The following is a 23513-nucleotide window of genomic DNA, read 5'->3' as shown; positions in this document are numbered from 1 at the left end:
TCCCCATCGGCTTTTTGTAAGCTTTGTCTAGACCTGAGCTCAAGATCTGATGCTCAGTTTGGTCAGGCTGTGCTGAAGAACCTGTTTCAGTAAGGGTTTTTTCCATCCACCCATAGTTCCTGTAAGGAGTGCTTGGGAATCTCCCATAAGTATGGAGGAAAGGGGACGGGACATAGTAGAACCAGGTTACTCACCGTAGTGACCACCTTCTCCTAGTCCATAGTCCCCTTTCCTCCATCCGCCGTCCCCTCTAATAAGGTTCCTCTGTTATTGCTAAAAGGTCTTTGACCTGACGATAGAAAAGGACCTTTGGGCGATGCGCGGGGCGGAGCCGCGATGGGCGGGGTTACAGCCGCGTGCCGGCCCCGCATGGAAAAAGAGTAAGGACTAAAATGTTTGCAAAATTTTGGATGCTTTTACAAGTATTTGTATTCTTTTTTTTTTCTTTATTTTTCTTTTTTCATTATGACCCTATCTATATTCCATTAACAGATGCTCCATATGCCCCTCTTCTCACTTTCCTAACCTTTCTTTTGGAAAGGTTAGGTCTCGGGCCATGCTCGGATGCAAATGCATGTAAGGCCTCCAATGAACGTTGTAGGCCTATAGCAGCCGTACAGTCCAGGGTGACCGTATCATCTGCATATGTTGGGCAGTTCAAGACTTCGGTGCCATAGGAAAAAGGAAAAAGTAATGGCGTTAAAATTAAATCTCCATGGAAAAAGTAGCCACTTTGGGTATTGATGGCTGGCACATCTACTGTCTCAAATGTATTTGTGGGTACCCAATTAATGAGGTGCCCATCGGCCTCGAACCCGTAGTCCACCAGCCTATTATGGTTTAATAAGCTTTGTCAGAGCACTTCCGCAAGACAAATGCCCCAATTCATAATTATATTTCAACCAATGATCTAAAAAAAGTATTAGTTTCACAAACACTTTGCTCTGATAAACTTCTCCCTCCACAATTTAAGCTAAAAAATGTTGGTGGTACTAGCTTTTCTTGTGCACCTGGACTATGGAACTCTCAACTGATGCACGTGCCATCTCCTCCTTATCTTGTTTCAAGAAGGGTATAAAAACCTACTTCTTTAATTCCAAGGACTAAGCTGTTGCTCCTGTCCTTGTCTCCCTGATATTCTGGCTCTTCCCTTCTGACTGTGCTACTTGTCTTGTGCGTACTGGGGCCTATGGGCGTGCTGCATGATAAAATGTAATACATATTCATCATATATGGAAAATATCAAATTAGTCTTTTTAATCTGTCTTTTGAACACATCAATTTTGATTTAAAAAAAAATCCTTCATATTGTATGCTTTACATGCAAAATGGTGAACAATTAGTAGTCTGTCTCCACTTAATTATCCAAGTTCATTAAACACAGTACAGATCAAGGAATTCACATTACATGCCTGGCACAATATTGGCACAATATTACAATCCATTTCAAAGTACTTCTCTTCTAATTCTTTATTATTGGCTTTGAATATCTGTTTATTACTAATGCCCTGCCAACGCGTATTTCGAGGAACGGTCCTCATAAAGGCTGTGAGTTTATGACGGAATTACACACTGCATACTTGTTTATACTGAATGGATTGATCTGTAATTTTTACGTTGCATTTTTGATCTTTACATTTTGTTGCTTTTTTTAACTATGTTCCGTGCTGAAAATAAAGCGTATGAACCGAACTGCTGTAAAGTTCAATCATTAACTTAATCCAATTTGATTTTCTTTGATGGTTTATCTCAAATATTATTTACTGAAAACACAAAAGGAAATAAAAAAAGAAAATTCAAAATGGGCTGATATTAATCTCAGTTGACCAAATTGCATTGTGACAGGTGAATCAACCTGGTTATTTGGTCATAGTTGGTTGCATTCCATGTTCATAGGTGTATATATTTTGTGAATTGTTCCAAATGTTCATTTGCTTTCTTGTGTAATCTGTATTGGAAAGAATTAAATTTGTGTTTGTAAGCTCAAGAATGATGCCCTGCATCTAACAATTTATGATAAACGTATACTGCAGACCGTAGCACTTGTCTAGCTCATAGTATATCCATTAAGAAGATGCAAGTCCAAAAATATATATTTTGGAAGAAAGTTGAATTGTATGTAATGTCTGTAATAATCTATCCCAAGGTTCCCTTATTTAATTGATATTCATCTCACTATAAAGACATTGAGCCTGGTTTACACTTAGCAATCATTTAGGTGTGGCGTGTGGCCAGAGGCCATTTTTTGTTCATTTATATACGCTCTGGGGAAGTCCTAAATTTGTGTGCCTATTGAATTGGTTACACAAGTAACCCTCCGATTGTGAACCAAATGAAAGCCTCTAAGGGAAGCATCTGACTTATCTTGCTGATGTGATCATGTGTAATACTCTGTAAATATTCCCGTAATAACTGAACTGGAGTCCCATAGAAAGTACATATATGAATTAAAAAGGATCTATGTGATCACTTTAGAAAAAATGTGAAGACTAAAATACTCCCCCCACCCCCACATAATTGGGGAATGTGCATCCCATAATTCGGTATTTTGGTCTCTGAAATGTTTTCGTGCTCAGTAATTGACGGATACCACTATAAACACATGATAGAATTCTAGTTTTATAAACCTTAGAAATCCCAAGGATTGAACTACATATTTTAAATATCCTTCAATGTTAGTGACACCTTATTTTTTGTGTGTATCCTGCTATATAGCTAGTTGATTGTATTTGCACCGCATACTACTTTGTCCCAACATAATTCACAACCAAATAATTGATTATTCAGTACCAACAAGATTTACAATTGCGTAAAAATTGATTATTCATAATCCATTATTGCCAAATCAAAATAAATGCTCTAAAAAGAATATATAAAAAACAGGTACAATGTTTGCTGCTGTTGGTGGCATTTCCATAATTGAGGTAATCTATAAACAATATGACATCCCATTATATGAACACATTCATCTCATGTTCTATGTTCAAGCATGTAGAAGTTGTCCTTAATTTGCAAATCAATTTGGCCTTGTGTTGTACTGGTCTCTATTGCCACCTCTGATATTAGATTTTACAAGTACCAGCCCCAAAAATCTGACCTTCATCTTTATTCCTAATGATGATTTTAGCTCCAATGTAAGGCTAGGTAATTATCATGACTCCAAATCGTTCCCATTTGTTCTTATTCGTACCCTCAATCTTTTGGTACGGCGCACACATTGAATAGCCTAAAACACAAAATGTCATTAAAAAAAATCAGTTTGTTTGTCCACAATAGCAGCTAGCCTTTTCACATTGTGAAATGCACATTTGCACAGTGGGCATGTGCCACCTCTGTAAAAAGATTCAACCAGTGTTTCTTTGCCATTTGAATATTCATAAAATTGGCACGGTTTGAGCTCCAGTGTATGTAACCAATGTTTGGTATCAATTAATTTGCTAACTTCAACCATTAGCATATATGCGGATGTTAAGAGAAATTTCATTAAGATTGAGCTGGGTCGTTATCAGTGGCATGGCTCTCCATTGCCACAATGAATAAAAGGTTGTACACAAATTCAAAATACATTTTTGTTAAATTGGCGTTATGTACTTTTTACATTTTTTTTTTTTAAAGGGAAGGCCAATCCAGAACTCAATTTGCCACTACGTCCCTTTCTCATTGTACCAGTCCATCACTGTTGCCTCCCCACATTCTCACTTTTGGAAAAGACTAAGCGAATCCTTTCCGCCATGCCATCAATGCTGAAATGCAATCTTTTGGAACAGTGTTATGAGGCACGTGTTGTGGAGTACCTCTAAATCTCCAGTGTTTTGATACGTCCCTTCAAACCTCTAGGCAACCCCTTGTATCATTAAAATCTTCACAAGGGCTGTATGAGGTGGGTTGTGGTGGTGGTGGTGGTGGCGGCCGAGCCTCCAGAAATTCCTTCCTCCTCTCCTGTTCCTTTCTCAGTGGCAGATGTACGCATGCATGATAGTGTCTCTTTGTTGGCAGCATGGTACAGAAGTGATTTCCACTTTTTGAGCAGTATTTGTTCGGATTGATCACAATTGTGACCAACTTAGCTCTTCCCAACTCCCCCCCCCCCCCCCTCCCAACCCTTCAACTTTGACTGAGGCAGATGCCAAATATCAAATCTAAAATTGATCTGTGGAAACCCCTCGCGTGACTTTGGTTATGCTCCTGCTTCTGTTGGTGGCTACCACTAAAGCTCTTGATTGGAAGCAGTTCAATAGATTTTATAAAACCATAATGAATGCTTATTGAAATAGCGCCAGATCCTTTCATAGACCAAAATGTCTTTTGAGAATCTTTTGCTCTGTCCTCTGCCAATACATGCCTCAGTAATCTAAAGGTAAAACGTTTATTCTGACAGACGTAGCGGATGATCAAGTATGTTCTAGTTCCATGAAGCCATTGCAAGTGATCTGGTACAGCTAAAATGCAGCTTTTGCTTTTGCTTGGCTCAGAATTTAAATTCACACTTCAACCTCTTGTGATATTGACAGAATGTAATGTTCGCTCCTTCTGGGTATTGCCATTTTAGAATGTCTGCACAGCGGAGGAAAATGGAGTCTGATTCTTGTCAATCTGGCACCACGTTTTGCCTTGTTTTATATTGTTCATTTTCCTGTACCTCCTTTTTTTGTTTCTACTAGTGAGTCTCTGGGCAGTTTTATAAACCTGTCTTTACACCTTGCCAGTAGGGATGAGACTTCAGTGTTTTACCATGATGCTAAGGGACCCTGAATTTATTTGGGGTTTTAACACAAATGTGTACCTGGCAAATGTTGTATTCCTCTGCAAAATATGTTATGGGTTGAAGACCAAGTGTATTGATTTCATAAAACTAAAGCTTAAAACTATTTTTCAGCCCTCGGTTCACTCTTTTCGTATTCGTGTAAAATGTGCATCTATTTCAGGTAAAAAACTTCTGCAAAGTTTCCCAATTTCTAGCTATACTGTGGACAAGATCACTCCACTCCCTGTCCCCAATCTACATTGCCTTTCCAAGGTTTTGTTATAGGTGGTATTCTGCAGCTGGATTCCTCTACCAGACCTCTTTCCCTTCACTTTTGTGATTACAGGTTACTTCAAATAGGACATTAAAGGTAAACCTTGGCCTTCGTTGTCATGCTACAAATGACTGTTTCAAAAGGAATACAATGCGTCCATCAGTTAAGCCCACTACCCCATCTGTTAAATGACCACACTATGCTGCCTCTGTACCATAACTAATTCTATTTCTTGTAATGGTATCATACAGCCCAGCAATATGGGCACTCAGAAGGGTATCCATCTCCCTGTACTCATGATCCTTTCTAGTCCCTGCCCACCCAGTTGCACACCTGCACTGCCTCCTGGAACCCTTGCACTTGGGTCTGTATGTGTAACCCTACAGTCCCCCTACCTGCACTTTTGGACACCTGTCTGCACTTATCCATGCAGCTTCCACCTGCTGGCTGCACTTCTTGTTATTGTTTTGATCCCATCTCCAGCACCGCTCACTCCCCTCCCCTTGGGCGATCTCACTGTCACTTGGCCTAGTAAGATCGTTCTCTCTCCTACCTCTATTCCCCCTTTCTTACCTCGTCGTGCCTTGAAACATTTCTGTATAGGCACATTACAAATGGTATATCATCATTACCACCAACCCATTGCTCCGCCTGGAAAACCTTTCTCCACTGCTTGCCTGAAACCTTGTTCAGGCTTCCCTCTTTCTTTGCCACTCCCCGTCCGTGGAAGTGGTAAAAAGATCTTGTGACCCCTTTGCTGTTTCCAGAGTGGCATTTCTGGAACCCCTTATTCTGTAATGAGTCAAATCCTGCGCTAATGGGGCTGCAGAAGGATGACCAGTACTAAGGAACACACCAACTCAGGCAGTTAAACGTTTGTATTGGTTTTGTAATTAAGGGGTTCCCTAAGGGCCGCCCTTGTCCAGCGATGGGCTTTCCCCTCCCTAAAACACCGGATGACGTTTGGCCTTAGATGATGGTCCAGGCGAAGGCATGCCGAGCCCAGCCTCATTATAGCCAAGAGGGTTGTGATGTGGCCCTGTAATCTCAGTGGAGACTAAAACCTGCCCTCACCCAGTATCGCTGCCAACTGGCATCCATCCGTTGTTAACCTTGGGAATGAGATCTCTTGATGCCACAGAATCCAGAAGTCTGACTACTCCTTGTTCTAACGCAGTCAGAGGTGCATCTGGATGTTGTCTTACCTATTCCCACTATGAAGACTACAGAACCAAGGAGTGACGCAATCATCAGTAATGAGGGCATGAATTCCATAGAACGAGGCACCAGTCAGACCAAGCATATAGGTATCTAGTTATGACGATGACTCATGTGAAAATATCATTAGCATACAATCAACGACTAAAAGGCATACTAGACCTCATGCTCATTTAAAAAATAAACAGGTTAGGCCCAACATAAACCACCAAACATGGTTCAATGCTGAAGCCACTGAATTTAAAAAGAGAAGTGAAATTTAGAAAGGAAATAGTTAAAAGACCCCTCAGAAACAAATAAAATAAACTGGAAAAACGCTGATGGTAGATATAAAATCAAACTTATCGAACCATTACAATGAACTTATTAGCAAGGCATCTAACTCCACCGGCAAACTCTCAAATACTCAAAGCAATTGACAAACCCAAAGCACTCACCCCGCCGTTCCATCCAACGGAACTAGATTGTGAGACAGTCCAAATGGCCTTACACAACAAAATCATTAAGGCCAGAGAAGCCATTATGAATTGCCAGAACAGCAGCCCACCTACACCAAAGACACTAAGTAAAAAGCACGAACCAACAACTCCTAAATTTCAATTTACACCTTTAACACCCGAGGAGATGAAGGAAACACTTTCTAACATAAGATGCACCTCATGCACAGAAAATGTGATACCACAAAAACTTATACTTGAAAACATTGACCTATTCTGTCCCTTTTTCAGAAGAATGGTAAACACGTCCTTTAGGGATCAGACTGTACCTACTCTAATCAAAACCGTCCCGGTTACACCATTACCCAAGAAACCAGAACTTAACCAACACGACCCCGCAAACCTCAGACCAATAACCAACTGTAATTTCTTGTTGAAAATACTGGATAAGGTTGCCACCGAACAACTTCAGAATTATGTGGACATGAACAACCTACTAAACCCGCAACAATCGGGTTTCAGAACAGCCCACAGCACAGAATCGGCACTACTAGATTTGCAGACCGGGATGTTGGGCATTTTAGACAAGAGCAAATCGGGCCTCCTGATCTTGCTAGACCTCTCGGCAGCCTTCGATCTGCTTGATCACACGAGGCTTCGAGAGGCCTTAGCACTCTCAGGAAATTACTCGCAAGAGGCAACTGAGTGGATATCCTCATTCCTACAAGACAGACAATCTAGGGTAGTCTGGGGGAATCGCCAGTTTTTCGCCCCTGTTCAATCTATATATGCAATGTCTCTGTACCATGCTGAAACAACTAGGCATATTTTTCACTAAGCATATTTTTCACTAACTTTGCCCGACGACACCCAATTGGTCTTCTAGCTTAGTGGTGACTACAAACAAGATAGCGATAAGTTAACAACATCTATTTATAACATCATCGAAGGCTGGATGAAGGACAACTGGATGTGTCTCAATGGTACCAAACGGAACTAATGATTTTCGGATCAGCACATGCCAGAAAAAAACTAAATCCATCATACTCCTCCTCCTGTATCAAAACGCTCAAATACCAATATCCGAAAAAGTGAAGAGACTTGGAGTTTATTTGCAGGCCTCGCTGGGTGCTGACGCTCCTACATCTTACTTGAAAAGAAGTTGCCAGTATTACCAAAAACTACTCCATAATATCAGACCCTTACTTAACCAGAAAAATAGCGCCACCATAGCCAGGGCTACAATACTTTCCAGGCTCGACTATGGCAATTCTTTGCTCCTTGGGGCAAGCAGCAAATGCCTGAAGCAAAGTCGGGTGATACAAAACAATGCCATCAGGGCCATCACAGGCAAGGCAAGAAGGGAGCACATAACGAGTGACGGAAGAGATATGCACTGGCTGGCTGTGGAGGAGAGTTGCATTCAAATCCCTCACTATGGTCCACCGATGCCTATATGGCAAAGCCCCAGCATATCTTAAAAAAAAAAAAAAATTCATTTGTCATGAACCAACCAGAAACCTACGATCATCTGACAAGGGTCTCCTCCAAACCTTACCAGCCAGAAAGCAGACTGGTCTTGGTAAGGCCTTTTCAGGCAGAAGCATTCTTAAATGGAATGAACTACCTACGGCATTAAAATTGGAATCAAATTACACACAATTTAGAAAGAAACTAAAGACCCTGTTATCCAAATAAGTACCTTATCAGACAACTCACTCTGGTTCCACTCTGAACTGACTTATAATTGTGATTTTCGTTGTCCCGTCTCATGTCCGAATATGTCCTGTCTCATTGGAATGTGCTCTGATGCCTGTGGGCTTTAGCGCTATATAAATAATTATGGAAAGTAAACTCGTTGAGATAAATTGCATTATTTGTCTCGCTCCTGGATAAGGGGTCCTCTACTCATACACTCACCCTCCCTATCTTCTGACTGCTCTTTACACAGTTGCATCATGATGCTGCTCTGCACAGGTGAGAACTGACCAGGGTCATCCAAAGGGGTCAACAAGGGATCGATTTTTTTCAAACCAAAATATCAAACAACCTGTTGGCTCCTAGGGAAGACCTATAACCGGTAGAATCAATCTGTTCTATGTCTGCAGCAGACTTCACTCTCCACCCCCTTCCCAATACTTATCCTGTGTGTAAGGGGGGGTGATGTTTGATTGTGGTGCCTTTTATTATCCCATGTTGGTTGATGGCGCTCCATGCCATTGTCTGGCAGCGATCCTTTGCCAGTAAAAGGGCTTGTGCACGTATTTCTGCTGCCTCCAGTGTAAGGTAGCGTACCTAAAGTTAGGCCATGTACACTTGAGGGGATGGTTGCCACCCTCAGAACTGAACTTCCCTGTCTGGAAGACTACCTCATTTAGCCCACCTGATCACTGATTGCATGGTTGACCTGCCAGTCAAGGGGTGAGGTGAGGGGATGGGAAAGGGGAAGCATCGGACACATCAGACGCATCAATGTCCAGATGTTCTACCTCCTGTTTCTCAAGCTGGCACACATGACAATCCTGGTGTAACAATGGTATCCTCTGTAAGGCAACAAGCAACCCTCGACTGAATGCATGGTACCTACCTGGACTTTCTGTGGAAGCCTTGTGCTAAATTGAGCCCTTCAGGAGCCCAGATGCATGTACCTTTGCCAAATCTCCATGGGGAAAGGTAACCTGAGTTAGTTTCCTCACACTCTTGGCGGTGTATTTGGTAGCAGGAGCCTAGCGCGCTCAACCCTGCCCTTCTTGGCAGTCGTCTACCACCTTGGGTACTGTTTTGTTGTCATAAAAAAAACTACCTCCCGTCTCCAACATTCTATTTCTATTTTTTATGGCCTGTCTCGCTTTACTATGGGCATTTCTACAGCTTATGTTGGGGTAACCCACTGCCAGGCTTTGTGCTCCATTTACTACAGTTTGTATGGAAGTGAAATTAGATTGGCTCCGTTATGTCAAAATAAAGCTGTCTTTACCTAACAGATATTCATTTGGTTGTCCGATCTTTGATTGCAGCTACTCTAATTATTAATGTCTTCACTCTTTTTTGTCTTTCAGAACTTTCCATGAATCAGATTTTGGTTGCTGGTGCACACTTGGTGGTGCTTGTTATAAGATTACCCAGGCTTACAGCGCAGGGAGTCTTAATTCTATTAAAGGCACAGAGGCAACCATTATGCTTCAGCTCTTTAATGCCACTCTCCACAGCAGCCTTGTAAAATATAATTTCTTTTTTAACAGTAAAACAACTTCAAACAAAACCTTTGTCACAAGAGACTACAAATCCCTGGAACTCTTGTGTTCTGTAGTTGTCTCCTTCCCCCAACCAATCCAGTCTCAATACCTTTCCTGTAATATCCGGTATGAGACTCCTCCTCTTTCTGTGGCAATCCAACAAGAAAACCAACAATCCAACTGGCCAAACATTCGACCTGGATCCATAACATGAAATCCACATCAATGCGGAAACCCGGTCTATCTCGCACAAGGTCGCAATGTTAACACCAGCCACAGCTCTGGCTCAGCCGTCGGCACAGTTCATGCGCATCACCTAGAGAACAAAAAATGTACTATTAGGGTGGGAATATGCAGCCACTAAAGCACCTATTCAGACATCAACACAGCTATACAAGCGGTCCAACCATGTATCCCGCACCCTGCGCATACCGTGTGGGATAATGGTTGCTTCTGTGTCTTTAATAGAATCAAGACTGCCTCCGCTGTAAGCATGGGTAATCTTCGCTGTAAGCATTTTGCTTGCTCAAAGCTGTCTTAAGACCCTCAACCCCACTGAAATGGGCTTAAAGTAAAAGGTTTTAAATGTAACTTCTGTAGACCAGTCTGTGGACTTCAGAATGTCCTGCAGAGACGCCCCTATCGCTAATGGCTTGAATGCCACTGCTCCTCTGAATGAATGGGCTCCGGACATCTCCAAATCTATGCCTGCCATATGCAGGACCTCTCTAACACACCTGTCTATGGTGGAAGCTACCGCACGATAAGGCTTCCTACGTGTGATTAATAGCTAGTATACCCCTCCAGGCCTTTCGGTAGCCTTCCCATAATCCTTAATGCACTGAAATACTCCATGTGGGTTCATATGGGGAAATATGGATATGCAATAATGGGTGATCCGCTCTAAGTCCTGGACATGGAAAGCCACCCCGTCCAGGTAAGACTTCCCTATTCACCTCTAGCGCCCCGACATCTGAAACCTTGCTACAGGACACTAAACGCAACAGCTTTGCCAGTTCACTAGATAGCCGGTGAACCAATAGCTGATCATTAGTCGTCCTTTGCTATAAGTGGCGGAAGACTACCTCTACATCCCAAAGCGCAGAGTACCTGGCTGTAGGGGGTTTGCACAATTTTATTCCTGCAATAATCTAACCACAGCTGGATGCTCTCCGATTGGCAGCCCGGTGCACTTTTTGTGCCCCATGGAAATTGCTGATTTATATACTACTATGGTGCAGAATGCACGACCATCTTCCGACAACTCCACCAGAAAAAGGGAGGATGTCAATACTAGAGGGTGCTCCTGGACCCCCCTGGTTGGTCACTAGGTTCGCCTATAATGGAATCCCTCTCGGAGAATCTGAGGAAAGTTCCATCAGAATCGGAAACCAATCTTGCGATTTCCAGAGGCACTACCTCCGCTCGCGCTCTGTGAATCTTTGCTAGAGTCCTTGCCTGCATAATTAACGGGGGAATGGTGCAATGCAGGGCCTCTGGCTATATACTGCAGTGTTCTGCCCCAACCTCCCTGGGGTAGTGTTTGTGATGCGCACTTACTGCTAACAGCCTTCTGCTGCCTATATCCTCTGTCCGTGCGGACCTCTTCTGGAAGGGAAGAAGGCGTTTTGCTGACGACTCTCCCAGTACAGGGCCCTGGGTCCTCATTGTTAAGCTGAAGCGACTGGTCCCTGGGGAAAACCCATCCGGGGAAGATCTTGCAACTAGAGGACTGCGCTTTTTCTAGGGCAGTATGTGCCCACAAACTGGGTCATCACTTGAGCAAATGCATCCCCAAACAGCATGCCATGCGCAGACTCTTCTGCTTCGTAGTTGGCAAGATCTCCTATTATGCTGTCAATTTTAAGCAACAGGTTGCGCCGCCTCTGAGGAGAGGGCGCAGCTGGCATTGTCAAGAAGACACAGCACTTTGTGCCCCACTGGCCAGAGTGCTGGCATCCACCAGTTCACCGGTATCTCTATGTGCCAGGTCCATTATCTCCATCAGGGACCAGCCAGATCCATGACATTGCCCTGGCAACTTTTCCAGGTGTGATTTGCACCCCTCCTGATGTTCACTGCCCGGGTGATGATTGTGGCATCCAGTTCTGGTGTGTCTATGACCAGTTTCGGCCTCAAGCACTGTGCCTTATTTGTAAAACGTGCTTCCTAATTCGTTGAGCCATGTACTATGCCACCCTCAGCGATGGCAACCACCACTCAGTAGACTTTGGGTATCTTATGTTTTTTGGGGGTCAAACATGTCTCAAACATGTCCATCTTGTCCCCTTCCTCCAGTGCAGTTTTGGGCAGCTGCAGCGTTTGTTTGGACTGAATATGAATTTTGCTGCCTTGGTCCACTTGATCATCGTCCAGATCATGTTCCTCTTCCACCCCCACCCTCCTCGGAGGTCGTTTCGCCTTCGTTGGCGTCACCTTTACTTTTCACCCCTGGTGCAGGGGTACGAGCTTTGGCGTCGCCGTCCTTCTGCAAAGAGGCACTTTTTAAATTGCCAAAGGGGTCGGCTACCTCCTGGGGCGTCTTGTCTCTTCGGGCCTTGTTCTCCCCTTTGGAAGTCACCCCTTTCTTGGGGGTATTTGGCTGAGGGGCCCCCACCAGGGCTTAGCTCTTTCTTTTGCATGGAGCTATGCCTTTTGCTGTAATGAGGGTCTCCAGTACTTATCCTCTCCTGGATGGGCTGAACACCTTGGAACACAGCAATAACTAGTGAGACTCGTTTGCAACTGTCCAACTCCTGCTCCTCCCTCTATTCGGAGGGATGAGCCTTCTTGCTCCATTTGAAATATACAGGTGGTTTATTCAATGGGGAAAATGATGTGTAGGCCTGAGAACCTGTCTTCAAGTTTTTCCTCACTCTGTGCTTGGGGGACCTTTACTTTGCCTGGACAGTGCAGGCTGCTTTTCAAGAGAGCTTGCCTCTGCGACTTATTCCCCGTGGATCGCGGCTTACTGGCTTTATCCGTGCAGTAATGCGAAACATAGAGGTCCTTTCCTCTAATCCAAAGGCAACACTTATCCGTTTACCTGAATGTGCCCCCCAATGAGATGCTGGCTGATGAGGGGGAACCCCTTGTGCTCCCAACGCTATTGTGTATACCCGGAAGCACACATACTGCTGGCAAATACTGCTGGCAAAGGGTCCTTTAGTCCAAAGCGGCTCTCCGATGCCCTCCTTTGCCTCCGGACTCTCCAGCAGTTCCCTGGGGAGGCCCCCAGTCATCTCGTGAGTGATCTAAACGCGGTTTAATTAAAGTGAAGTTTAAATGCATACTCCCTGATCTCCGTGTCTCATTTACATGCGTTATCATTGCGTGCAGTGTTGCGGTTCTGTGCCCTTATTGAAACCTAACAATGGCAACAAGGATTTGTAATTGACCGCCGAGCATCTACGGAGTGAAGCAAGTGCTCCGCACGGTTCTCCGACCTTAATCCACGCAAGCATATTACCTGAATCGTACGGCAGACGCTCCGGGTGCAGCAAACTAGTGTTTACCAGAAGCTCCGACACGAGTAAGCATCACACACTTTGTAATGGAAGCCTGACGGCCATTCATTCCAAATGAACATTCCAACGTATCATTACACGCTCCAGCAGTAAGCGACCACATGCGCCTCAGCAGCACCGGCACCGTAGACGGTATCATCGCAAGCGTTCTAAACACACACTGTACAAAGGAAAGGAATAAGAGTGAAACACTGTGGCTATACAAACTTCAAATCTGCTGAAATCACGTCATTACCATCAAACTAACATGATGTAAATATCCACATATTTAATGGTTTGTAATATCCACATATTTAATGCTTTGTAAAGTCACCAGCAAGATCTATGCAGAGTGCCAGGATTCTCACCGTCAACAACCTGCCACAGTAAGTTCTGGATTATTTGACTGCTAGTCTCCACCTGACTGCATGCTGTTCTGCAACATTACATTCCCTCTGAGTACTGAGTGCACAATCGCAGCATGTCTGAAAGCAACGCGGACAGTGGGTTGCAGAGCCCACAGTCCAGCTCCACACCACGTTGCTTCATACAAAGAGATGATGGAGACAGAGTCCCTGAAATTACAAGCCATGCCTCATTTTGACATGTCAGACACTAACAGCTTGGCTCCCAGATGGCTGAAAGAGCTTTACATCTATATTGACGCAGCTGGTGTGAGGGAAGAACGCAGACTTTGCGCCATATTGTTGCATTCACTAGGTCCAACAGTATGTGATATTATTCGAAATGCCAGAATCCAACACACTCATTCCAAGGAATAATTGACTCATTAAACACCTACTTTGCACCACTGAGAAATGTTGACTATGAAAGACACATTTTCCACACGCCTACGCAGGAAAGTGGTGAAAACATGGACTGTTTTATTATGAGACTAAGGAAAAGAGCTAAGTATTGTGACTTTGACAAATATTTGACCGACAAAGCCCTCAAATCGCAAGCCATTGCCGGCTGTGGATCACCAGACTTTCGCAAAAAAACTCCTACAAAAAAGCAGGACACTTGATGAAATCCTCCAGCTAACAAGAGCTGACTCGGCACTAGCAATACAGACAGAATCACTCCGCAACATCAAAATTACGCAGTCTAACTCAACGTCCACAGTGTGCCCCATTTGCACCCCGACTGATGCTGATGAACAAAAATGTTGCAGGTGTGGATTCAAATTACTGCATGTAGGCCTGTGCCCTGCGATAGGGCATCAATGCGACAAATGAGGTGGCGAAACAATTTTCAATCTGTCTGTAGAAACACTAGGTTCTTTCAATCATCAGATTCCAACACAAACTTGGAGACAAGATGATATTCAAGGTGGGAAAGCCCACGCCCTCGCACGAGACGCATCTCCACCGCCAGCAGGCGGCGATCTCACAGCTCATCGCGAGACCAGTCGCACTCCACCAGATGACCTGATGAAAGGAGAGACGGCTCCAGCCGCCACAGGAACGGGCATGATTCACAACGAAGGAAATCGAGACAAAAGATCAGATACTTAAATGAGTCACCTCAAGAGGCACAGATCAGAATCATCTTCCAGTGGAGAACGCAAGAGGATACGTGCACGCAATCGGAAACAACACAGCTATTGAATACAGCCCGACATTCTTGCTACGACTCAACGGACCAAATCAAGAATTTCTAATTGACACAGGTGCCACCGTAAACGTAATCAATGATGCAGTCTACCGGTCACTCACCACAAAGATTTAAAGCAAGCTGACACACTCCTATACCCATATGGGTCGAACAAACCACTAAATTGCCAAGGTATGTTCACTACAAAGACAAGTACCAGAAAGTAAAAATCTACGTCATCAAGGGAGAAGTCCCATGAGGCAGCATATTTAAGCTTTAAGTCGGCCGTACAGATGGGCCTCATTCACATCATGTATCAAATCATGTCTGCCTACACCACCAGCACAAAGGACATGATGCACAAAATGTTTCCGGCCCTCTTCACAGGTTTGGGAAAATTAAAAGGCAAACAAGTCAAACTTCACATAAATCCACACACGTCGCCTACGGCTCAACATTACAGGGGCATTCCCCTCAACATCCAGAGGCAAGTAGAAGATGAAATTCAGTCTTTACTACAACAAGATATCATAGAACCAGCATCGGGACCAACACCATGGGTCTCTCCGATCATGCCCAAAGAGGACCACAAATCCAGCATCTGCATCTGTGTGGATATGAGGGCCCCAAAAATGGCCATTGAAAGAGCGTGTCATCTTACCTCAAGAATGACAGATATGATGCACCTACTCCATGGATCAAAAGTGTTTTCTAAATTGGATCTAAACAAAGGTTACCACCACCTTTAACTGCATTCATCGTCAAGATATATCGCCACCTTCTTGACCCATCTGGGTCTTTTCAGATATAAAAGATTTAGCTTCGGAGTATCTGCTGACGAAATTGTCCAAAACGCAATCCATCAGGTAATCACATATTCCCAATTGCCTAAATTACAGCGATGACCGTTTAATTTTTGGCACCACTCAAGAAGCGCACAATGACACCCTTACACGAGTATGCGTGGCACTTGAAGATGCACAGCTCACGCTCAACCTGGACAAATGAGAGATCAGCAAATCTACTTTAAAATTCTTTGGACACATCTTTTCCAGCAATGGACTACAACCGGATCCTGAAAAGGTGCACTCATCCTTCCTTCCCTCCAAAAATTGTCTTGGAGTTCCACATAAACCAGTCCATCTCCCTCTTGCTTTTTCTTTCAGGACGCGTCTCCGATGCTGAGAGGGTACTCCATATAACCTGGATGCCAGGAGAGCTCTGAAGTGTTATCTGCAAAGACCAAGTGATTTCAGAAGCTCCCCAAAACTGTTACTTTCGGGGACCCTAAAGGAAAACTGGCTTCAAAAGCTTTGCTTCTCAGAGGCTAATATAGTTAAGGGCTTTCGGGCCCCAAAGTGTGTCCATGCATGTTTGGTTCAAGGCAAAGCAGCCAATGTTGCCTTTCAGAACTATGTCCCTTGGGTGTCAATAGCAAAGGCCTACGTGGGCTTCTCTCACTCCTTTTGTAGGCACTAGATATGAGTTCCTGGGCTGATGCCCAGTTTGGCCAGACAGTTCTTAAAGTATGGAGGAAAGGAGACTAGACGTAGGAGTATAACAAAGTTACTCACTGTAGTGCCTACCGTACTCCTAGTTTATAGTCCCCTTCACCCGCATTTGCCCGCCCGCCGTCCCCTCTATTTTACTAATGGTCGTTTGACTTTGGCGCTAGAAAAGCACTGAAGGGCGATGCGTGGTGTGGAATTCGGGAAGGCAGGGTTATGGCCACGTGTGGTGGCCCCACATCAAAATAAAAGTAATTTTTTGATGCTTCAAAGTTGGGACATTCCATCCTTCGGGACAGGACCCGAGCAAAGTATGTAGTAAAGGGGATTATGGACTAGGAGTGAGGTAGTCACTATGGTGAGTGACTGTTAGTCCAGCAAAAACTGTTTGGGAGATACTTCAAGTAAAAAACGCAGTTGTTCGGACGATCAATCCAAAAATGAACACTTTGGTTTCAGATTAGAATGTGATTTATTCAATTTACAGAAATTATTTTGTTGATGATCCCACAGTTATATTGATGTAGGGGAAGCAACATATTACGTTGGCCGTCTCGGTCGTCAAACACACAATATATATAAAGTGAACTTACTAGTTACTTGGATTACGGGGGTGAACTGTACCTCAAAGTTTGTGCATAAGAAACCTCATTCGAAACACAAATCTTGTAAGGCAGGCGGCCTTGTAGGCACAGCGGTAGTGTCGGCACTGTAGGCCAAGAAGCCAGAGTTTTCTTTGCAACAGCAGTTCACCACCACAGTAGGCATAAGCTCACAATGACAGGTACACCAGGTGGAAACCTCTTCCATGTGACTGGGTTCAGGCTCTGGTGGTTGATAGTTATGACTTTCATGTGATTCCTCATTGTCAGTTTTTCTTTCAAGGATTTAATCTTCAGAATATTCAGGCTTTTACAGGTAAGGCTAAATTGTTGCCATAGTGGAGAAGCACAGAATCAACGGTGAGGTAAATAGTGGGTTTCCCATTAACATTGAATGTTAAAGATAGACAAGCGAAGGAACGGCCATGTCACAGAAAGTGAAAAGACAAGATTAATCGGCTCAAACTTTAAACGTTTGGAAGGACACATGCTTAAATATGGTTTGGTAAAGACATTTGTCCATAATATAAGCAAATACTGAGTTAATTCATTTTAGGCAGTGTAAGTACCAGTTCTCAGTGTCATTCTTGCCAAATAGCTGAGCAGAAACCAGTCATGGAAGCTCGAAATGAAATCCACTGACATGAAGGAAAAAACTACTACGTTGTGTGATCGGAAAGGGATTGTTTATACTTGTCGAGGAACGAGCCGTCTTGGAATTTCCATGGAGACGCGTCCATAGATTGCACACAGAGGACATTGATGTGAAACATGCATTGAGGTGAAATGGGACATGAGTGATCGAGTGAGCATCTAGTTGTGGCATTGGGGGCAGGTGATCTGAATTGGTGACATGAGGGCACTTGAACTTAGGGCGATGGATCAACGGATAAGATTAGCACAAAGAAGCTGGTACCCGACCTGTCGTTTCCGCATGTGTTATGGATTGTTTATTTTTTACATACTATCGATGTATGTTCTAAAATACATGCCCAATCGATCAGTCAGAAATGTTACTGGCCCAAACTACCCCTTTAACCTTGTGCCAGCCATTACATAATGTACGTTTTTCTTTTCTCTCTTTAGGAACTCGAAAAAAGAAACCGATTTGCACCATGCGCTGAGTCGCTTACGAGAGCTTGAATCTCTTCTACACTCCAAAGAAGCAGACCTGGCCACGTCTCTTGGTGGAAAAAGAAATCTAGAGGCACAAGTCCACGACTTAAAGGATCAAGTATCCTGTGTGAGGAACCTCCTGATTTCTTACTGTGTTATCGTTGCTATATAGCGATTGAGTGTATGGTGTATATTTCATTTTCGCTGTTGAGCATTCCTCAAGGTTCCTGAAGTACCTTTTACAAATTGCCTCGGCCAGTTCATTGCAGACTTGACTTCACTGGTACAGCCAGCATTGTAGTAGTTCCTGTGTTGTGGACTGAATCTGCGCAGTGCCCCGCCTGGTTCCACACGGCTAGCCTGGCCCGCTAAGACTCAGTGAGCATCTTAATCTGCAGCCTAGATTTTTGTCTGCCAGATTTTTGCCCTCACAATGACTTGTAAAGCACTCTGTTGCTTCCCTAAGCAAGGTCGGCACTTAATAATACCTAATACATCTGAGGTGGGCTGTTTGGTGAAGAGCTTTTTATTTTGGATTATTTGGACAGTTTTTTTTTGTATGCTGCTGACGATTGCTAGTTTATCTATACCACTAGTAGCCAGTCTTGTCACCCTGACAAGTTGCATTTCAGTTACATTACTGCTTTCATGTTTACTTGACTCCTTTTCTTGGATCACAATGTGTACTCTGTTTGACATTATGAATGTATGTGTGAGTATTTTATTCTCTTCAGTTTTAATCAAGTATGTTTTATCTTAGCTGGAGAGCACATTGCGTAATACTTCAAAGCAGTTGCACGATGAAATGCTGCGCAGAGTTGACATGGAAAACCAAATACAAACTTTTATGGAGCAATTGGATTTTCAAAAGACAGTTTATGAACAGGTATGTGCATTTTACAGTACCCGATTGAGGTTACTATATGTGGAGTGTGGGATGGCATATTTTTCCATTTAAGTAAAAAAAAAATCCTGACGTATCGGCACCATGAGTTGATTTGTGAAGGTTGTCCTTGCAGCAATGGCTCAAATTGAATGTTGAATAAGCATTGGCAAAGCCAACAGTTTTGACTTTTGCCTCTGCCTAGGCACTTGCCTTCCACTGCGTAGGCATAGGCGTTTGCCAGCCACTGCCGTGGTAATACCAACCATAATTTGGGAACAGCTGGAACATGGAGTGACAACCTGGGCACATGATGGCATTGCCTGTTGAATGCCTATCTCGGGCACAAACTGAAACTGACTTCAGTGTAAGGGACAGATGTGCATGCACACATTTTGCTTTTAAATGAAGTGGCGGAAGGCATCCTTAGACATTTACACCAGGGGCCGATTTTATAGCTCCAATTAGGCCATGTACTCAGAACGTTGTTTAGAATATAGCTGACCGGCACAACACAAAGTTGGTAACTGCTTGATCGATCTGTATGAAATTGATCCCAGAAGGTGGTGGTTTAGGTGAGGTTGGGCATGTAGTGGGTGGGATGGCCGCAAGGATGAGCATGGCAATCAATGGGTGGCTAAATAGCCAAGCCCTCACAATCTGCGTTTCCCATGTTCCATCTCTGACTGGTCTGTACTCCAGTGCAAATGTTTTGACTTCTAGGTGTGGCCCTTTTTTAGTAGGCAGTCATCTTAAAATTGTCCTGCCATTGACCGGGGATACAGAGGAAAAAGAACGGTTTTCTTTTTTTTTTCCTCTTGGTAAACGGAACAGCCAGAATGGTTAGTTTGGAGAAGAAAAAGTAGTGACCGACAACCCCTTCTCACCAGGGCAGTGACTAGTCTTTGAATATGGTTCTGGAGTGATGTTTTTTGATTCAGCTCTGTGCCCCAGTCAAAGCAGTGCAGAATTTATCTTTCTGCAGTTAACTGTATTGGGAACTCAAATCCAATAGTAGCAATTCTACTCGCATCTCAGCTGTTCAAAACAATCGAAGTTGTGCTGTGAAAGAGGACTAACTTTCCCTGCCTCATAGTTTTCCAGTTTGCTGCTCTCGCACTGGGTGATGAGGAGGAACCATATCGGCAACCTTCTCAAGTACCTTACCTTCATTTATACACAGCTTATACTTATCTCAGAATGCGTCCATTACTGGTTACAAGCCGCTAATGTGACCTCTACAAAGTATGAAGAAGTGCAAGTAGAGCTTTGCTTACAATTCTTCACAAAATTATTCTAAGCCGTCTATTGTTGGGCTCTATATAGAAAATAACTGTTCCCTTTCTTTCTAAGTCTCTGCAAAAGACAGAACATGCATACAAGCACCCTATTTGGGAGCATGTCTGGTTTTAAGGTGCTTAAAGGGAACCAGTCTTTTTTATTTTTTGGGAATTTGTTAACTGGTGATGATCGAAGTTCTAAGCTTGCACTATAACCATGTCAATTTACTGGCTGGTAGCAACCAGTGATTAATGAAGACAGCACACGTGAATAGCTGTAGCTTTTTATCACCAAAGTGGAAGGTAGACTTGTGTGGGCTTTACATCTCAGCGTTGCAGGTGAGCACGGTGCCTTTTTGGGACCCTTTGCCCCGCTTTCCATGGCTGCATTCTGGCCTTTGTCCCCCAGCCCCTGCCGTTGCTTCGTGAGCGTTCCCTTGCCCGTGGATCCCTTTCCCTCCCTCCCGCCTGCCCGCCCTCCACCCTGATTGGCTTACTCTAAGACTCTTAAGCCACTTTCCCAGGGCAGCCCTATGCCTGGCAGCCCCTTCAGCTAGGGGCCCCAAGGCAAAGGGGTGGCTCGTACAGAGGCGGCTCGAGAAAGTGTCAGCAGGTGTCAGCAGGTGTCAGCAGGTGTCAGCAGGTGTCAGCAGGTGTCAGCAGGTGTCAGCAGGTGTCAGCAGGTGTCAGCAGGTGTCAGCAGGTGTCAGCAAGGGAAGCCAGCGACCAGCTGTCAACCAGCAGCAACCCAAAAGTAAGTGTGGCATGGGCAGGGAGTAGAGCAATTACTCCACTCCAAAAAGCCAAGCCACTCTATATTACCTTACATTATCTTACCTCTAAACTATGAATACTTGCGTATGCCACACTTGGATGGAATCTGTGAATGGTGGCATGTCCCACACTTACTTGAAATCATGAGCATTAGCCCGAGTCGCATCTTGATATAAATGTGAATGGTAGCATGTCGCAAACCCGAGATGGAATTGTGACCAGAAGCATGTCCCACACTTAGATGGAATTGTGAATGGTAGCATGTCCCAAACCTAGATGGAAGGAATTGCGAAGGGTAGCATGTGCCTCTCCTAAACAGAACTATGAATGTTAGGGTAGCATGTGCTACACTTGGATAGAACTGTTGATGGCAGCATGTGCCTCACTTAGATGGAATTGTGAAGGGTAGCATGTCCCACGCCTAGTTGAAATCATGAGCATTCGCCCGAGTGGCATCTTGATATAAATGTGTATGTCGGCATGTGCCTCACTTAAACGCAATTGTGAATGGTAGCTTGTCGGACATTTAGTTGAAATTGTGTCACTGTATATCCTGCTTTCCTGTTCCCCACACTGATGCTATCTATCTGTATGCCCCCTCCTGTCACACGAAGCCCAGCCCCCTGTCTGTCAGTGTGTCACTGTTTCCTGTTTCCATGCCTGGTCTCGGGCGCTTTAAAGATAACCATCATATTACATCACTACGCTTACTCTACTATACACCATTCAACTAGAACACAGCTATACCCCTGATTAATTCGGCCAAGCTGTTCACATACGAATACGACCCCATGAACACCTAATCACCCTAATAAAACGCAACTAGCACATTCCAGCCTAGCTGCTCACATAGGCCTAACGCAGCCAGAACCCAGTCTGGGAGTCCACCCACCAGACTGCACACATCCAACTGATATCTTCAGCACCACACCTATTGCTAGTAAGCAGCTATCATCCGACAACTACACCATCTGCACACATATCCGGTGCACCCACGCACCATACAACACGATCTCTCTCTCTACTGACCTGAACTACGGTTCCCAAGGGCGTTCCACCTACCAATGCTTTGAGGTCATACCAATGATGTATAAAGCGCTATATAAATGCTAAATAACGTAACAAGTGGAGAAAGAAAAGAAAGGGGGTGGGGGATTGTATGGGTACAGATACAGACCCCAGTGCAAGGGGTGGTCCGGAGGCAGTGCAGGAGGGTGACAGTGAGCAGGTACCTGGGCCTGAGGGCACAGGGTGGCCAGGTGCACAGTGCTGAGAGAAACAGATGGCAGCGGAGAAGGGGGGGGGGAGAAGGCGGAAGTAAAGAGGAAGGTCTTCAGGTGCTTCCGTAACCCTGAGATGGTTCTCCTCCAGTTTTAGAGTGGCAGGGAGGCCCCAGCTGAAGACAGATCTACCCAAGCTCGTTTCTTAAAGACTGACCCTGAGGGAGTTGGAGGTAGAGGAGCGAAGAGCTCGAGAGGTGAGGTATTTGCGGAGGGGTAGCTGACGGTATTTTGGACCCAGACCCCAGAAAGCTTTGTGGACAATGCAGAGGGTTTTGAATTTAATCCTTGCATGCACTGGAAGCCAATGAACTGATTTCAGAGCTGGAGAGACACAATCCCAGGGCTTGAGACCAAGGACAAGTCTTGCAGTCCTGTTCTTGATGAGTTAAGGGCCGAGAGTAGAAGCAGGTAGGTTTAAAAAGAGGCTGTTATAATAGTCCAGCCTAGAGAGAACCAGAGCTTGGGCGACCATGAGCTTCTGGGGAAGGAGAGGAAAGGCAGAGTATCTCCGAGGAGGTGCAGAAGGAAGTTTGACTTTTTAGAGACTTCAGCGATGTGGGAGAAAGAGTGTGGAATCAAAGATGACACTGGGGTTCTTAGCCTCGCAGGTAGGGGTACGAGAAGGGCCCAGGGAGGCTGACCAGAGAGTGAGGGGGGAAAAGATGGTGAAAGTGTACTGATGATGATCTGTCTGGTTGGCTTTTATACGAAGATCATTTGCGGCACACCAATCTTGAATGGCAGTTAAGCAATCGGAGATGAGGAGGTGGCCGAGGGCAGCATGAAAATGTGCTGTTGTCAGCGTAGCACTACAGATTTGAGCAGAAAATGGAAATACAGTGGCGAGAGTTGCCATGTATTGGTTGAAAAGCCAGGGCGAGAGGTGAGACCCTTGGGGAACACCACAGGTAGAGAGGATGATAGATGATGGGAAGGACCCAAGTTGGATCTGGGAGGGTCGATCAGAGATGGTCAACCAGGCAAGAGCCTGATCGGTAATGCCCAGGTTATCATGGAGACGGTTGAGCAGGGTGGTATGGTTGACAGTGTTGAAGG

General features: G+C 44.5%; 1 protein-coding gene across 3 annotated transcripts in view; it reads left to right on the top strand.

Moving 5' to 3' along the window:
• The window catches only part of LOC138504470 (lamin-B3-like), a 368818-nt gene that overhangs the window by 50755 nt on the left and 294550 nt on the right, over positions 1–23513 (top strand). For all 3 annotated transcript variants that reach the window (XM_069624996.1, XM_069624994.1, XM_069624995.1), the window contains exons 2-3: positions 18208–18364; positions 18998–19123. In XM_069624996.1, coding sequence (XP_069481097.1) covers positions 18208–18364; positions 18998–19123 — 283 coding nt within the window. The remainder of the gene's footprint in view (positions 1–18207; positions 18365–18997; positions 19124–23513) is intronic.

Source organism: Ambystoma mexicanum, chromosome 11 (genome assembly GCF_040938575.1).
Source record: "Ambystoma mexicanum isolate Mex_15411 chromosome 11, UKY_AmexF1_1, whole genome shotgun sequence".
NCBI classification, from domain to species: Eukaryota; Metazoa; Chordata; class Amphibia; order Caudata; family Ambystomatidae; genus Ambystoma; species Ambystoma mexicanum.
Note: the sequence above shows the minus strand (reverse complement) of the source record. Positions and strands in the feature narration are given on the sequence as shown.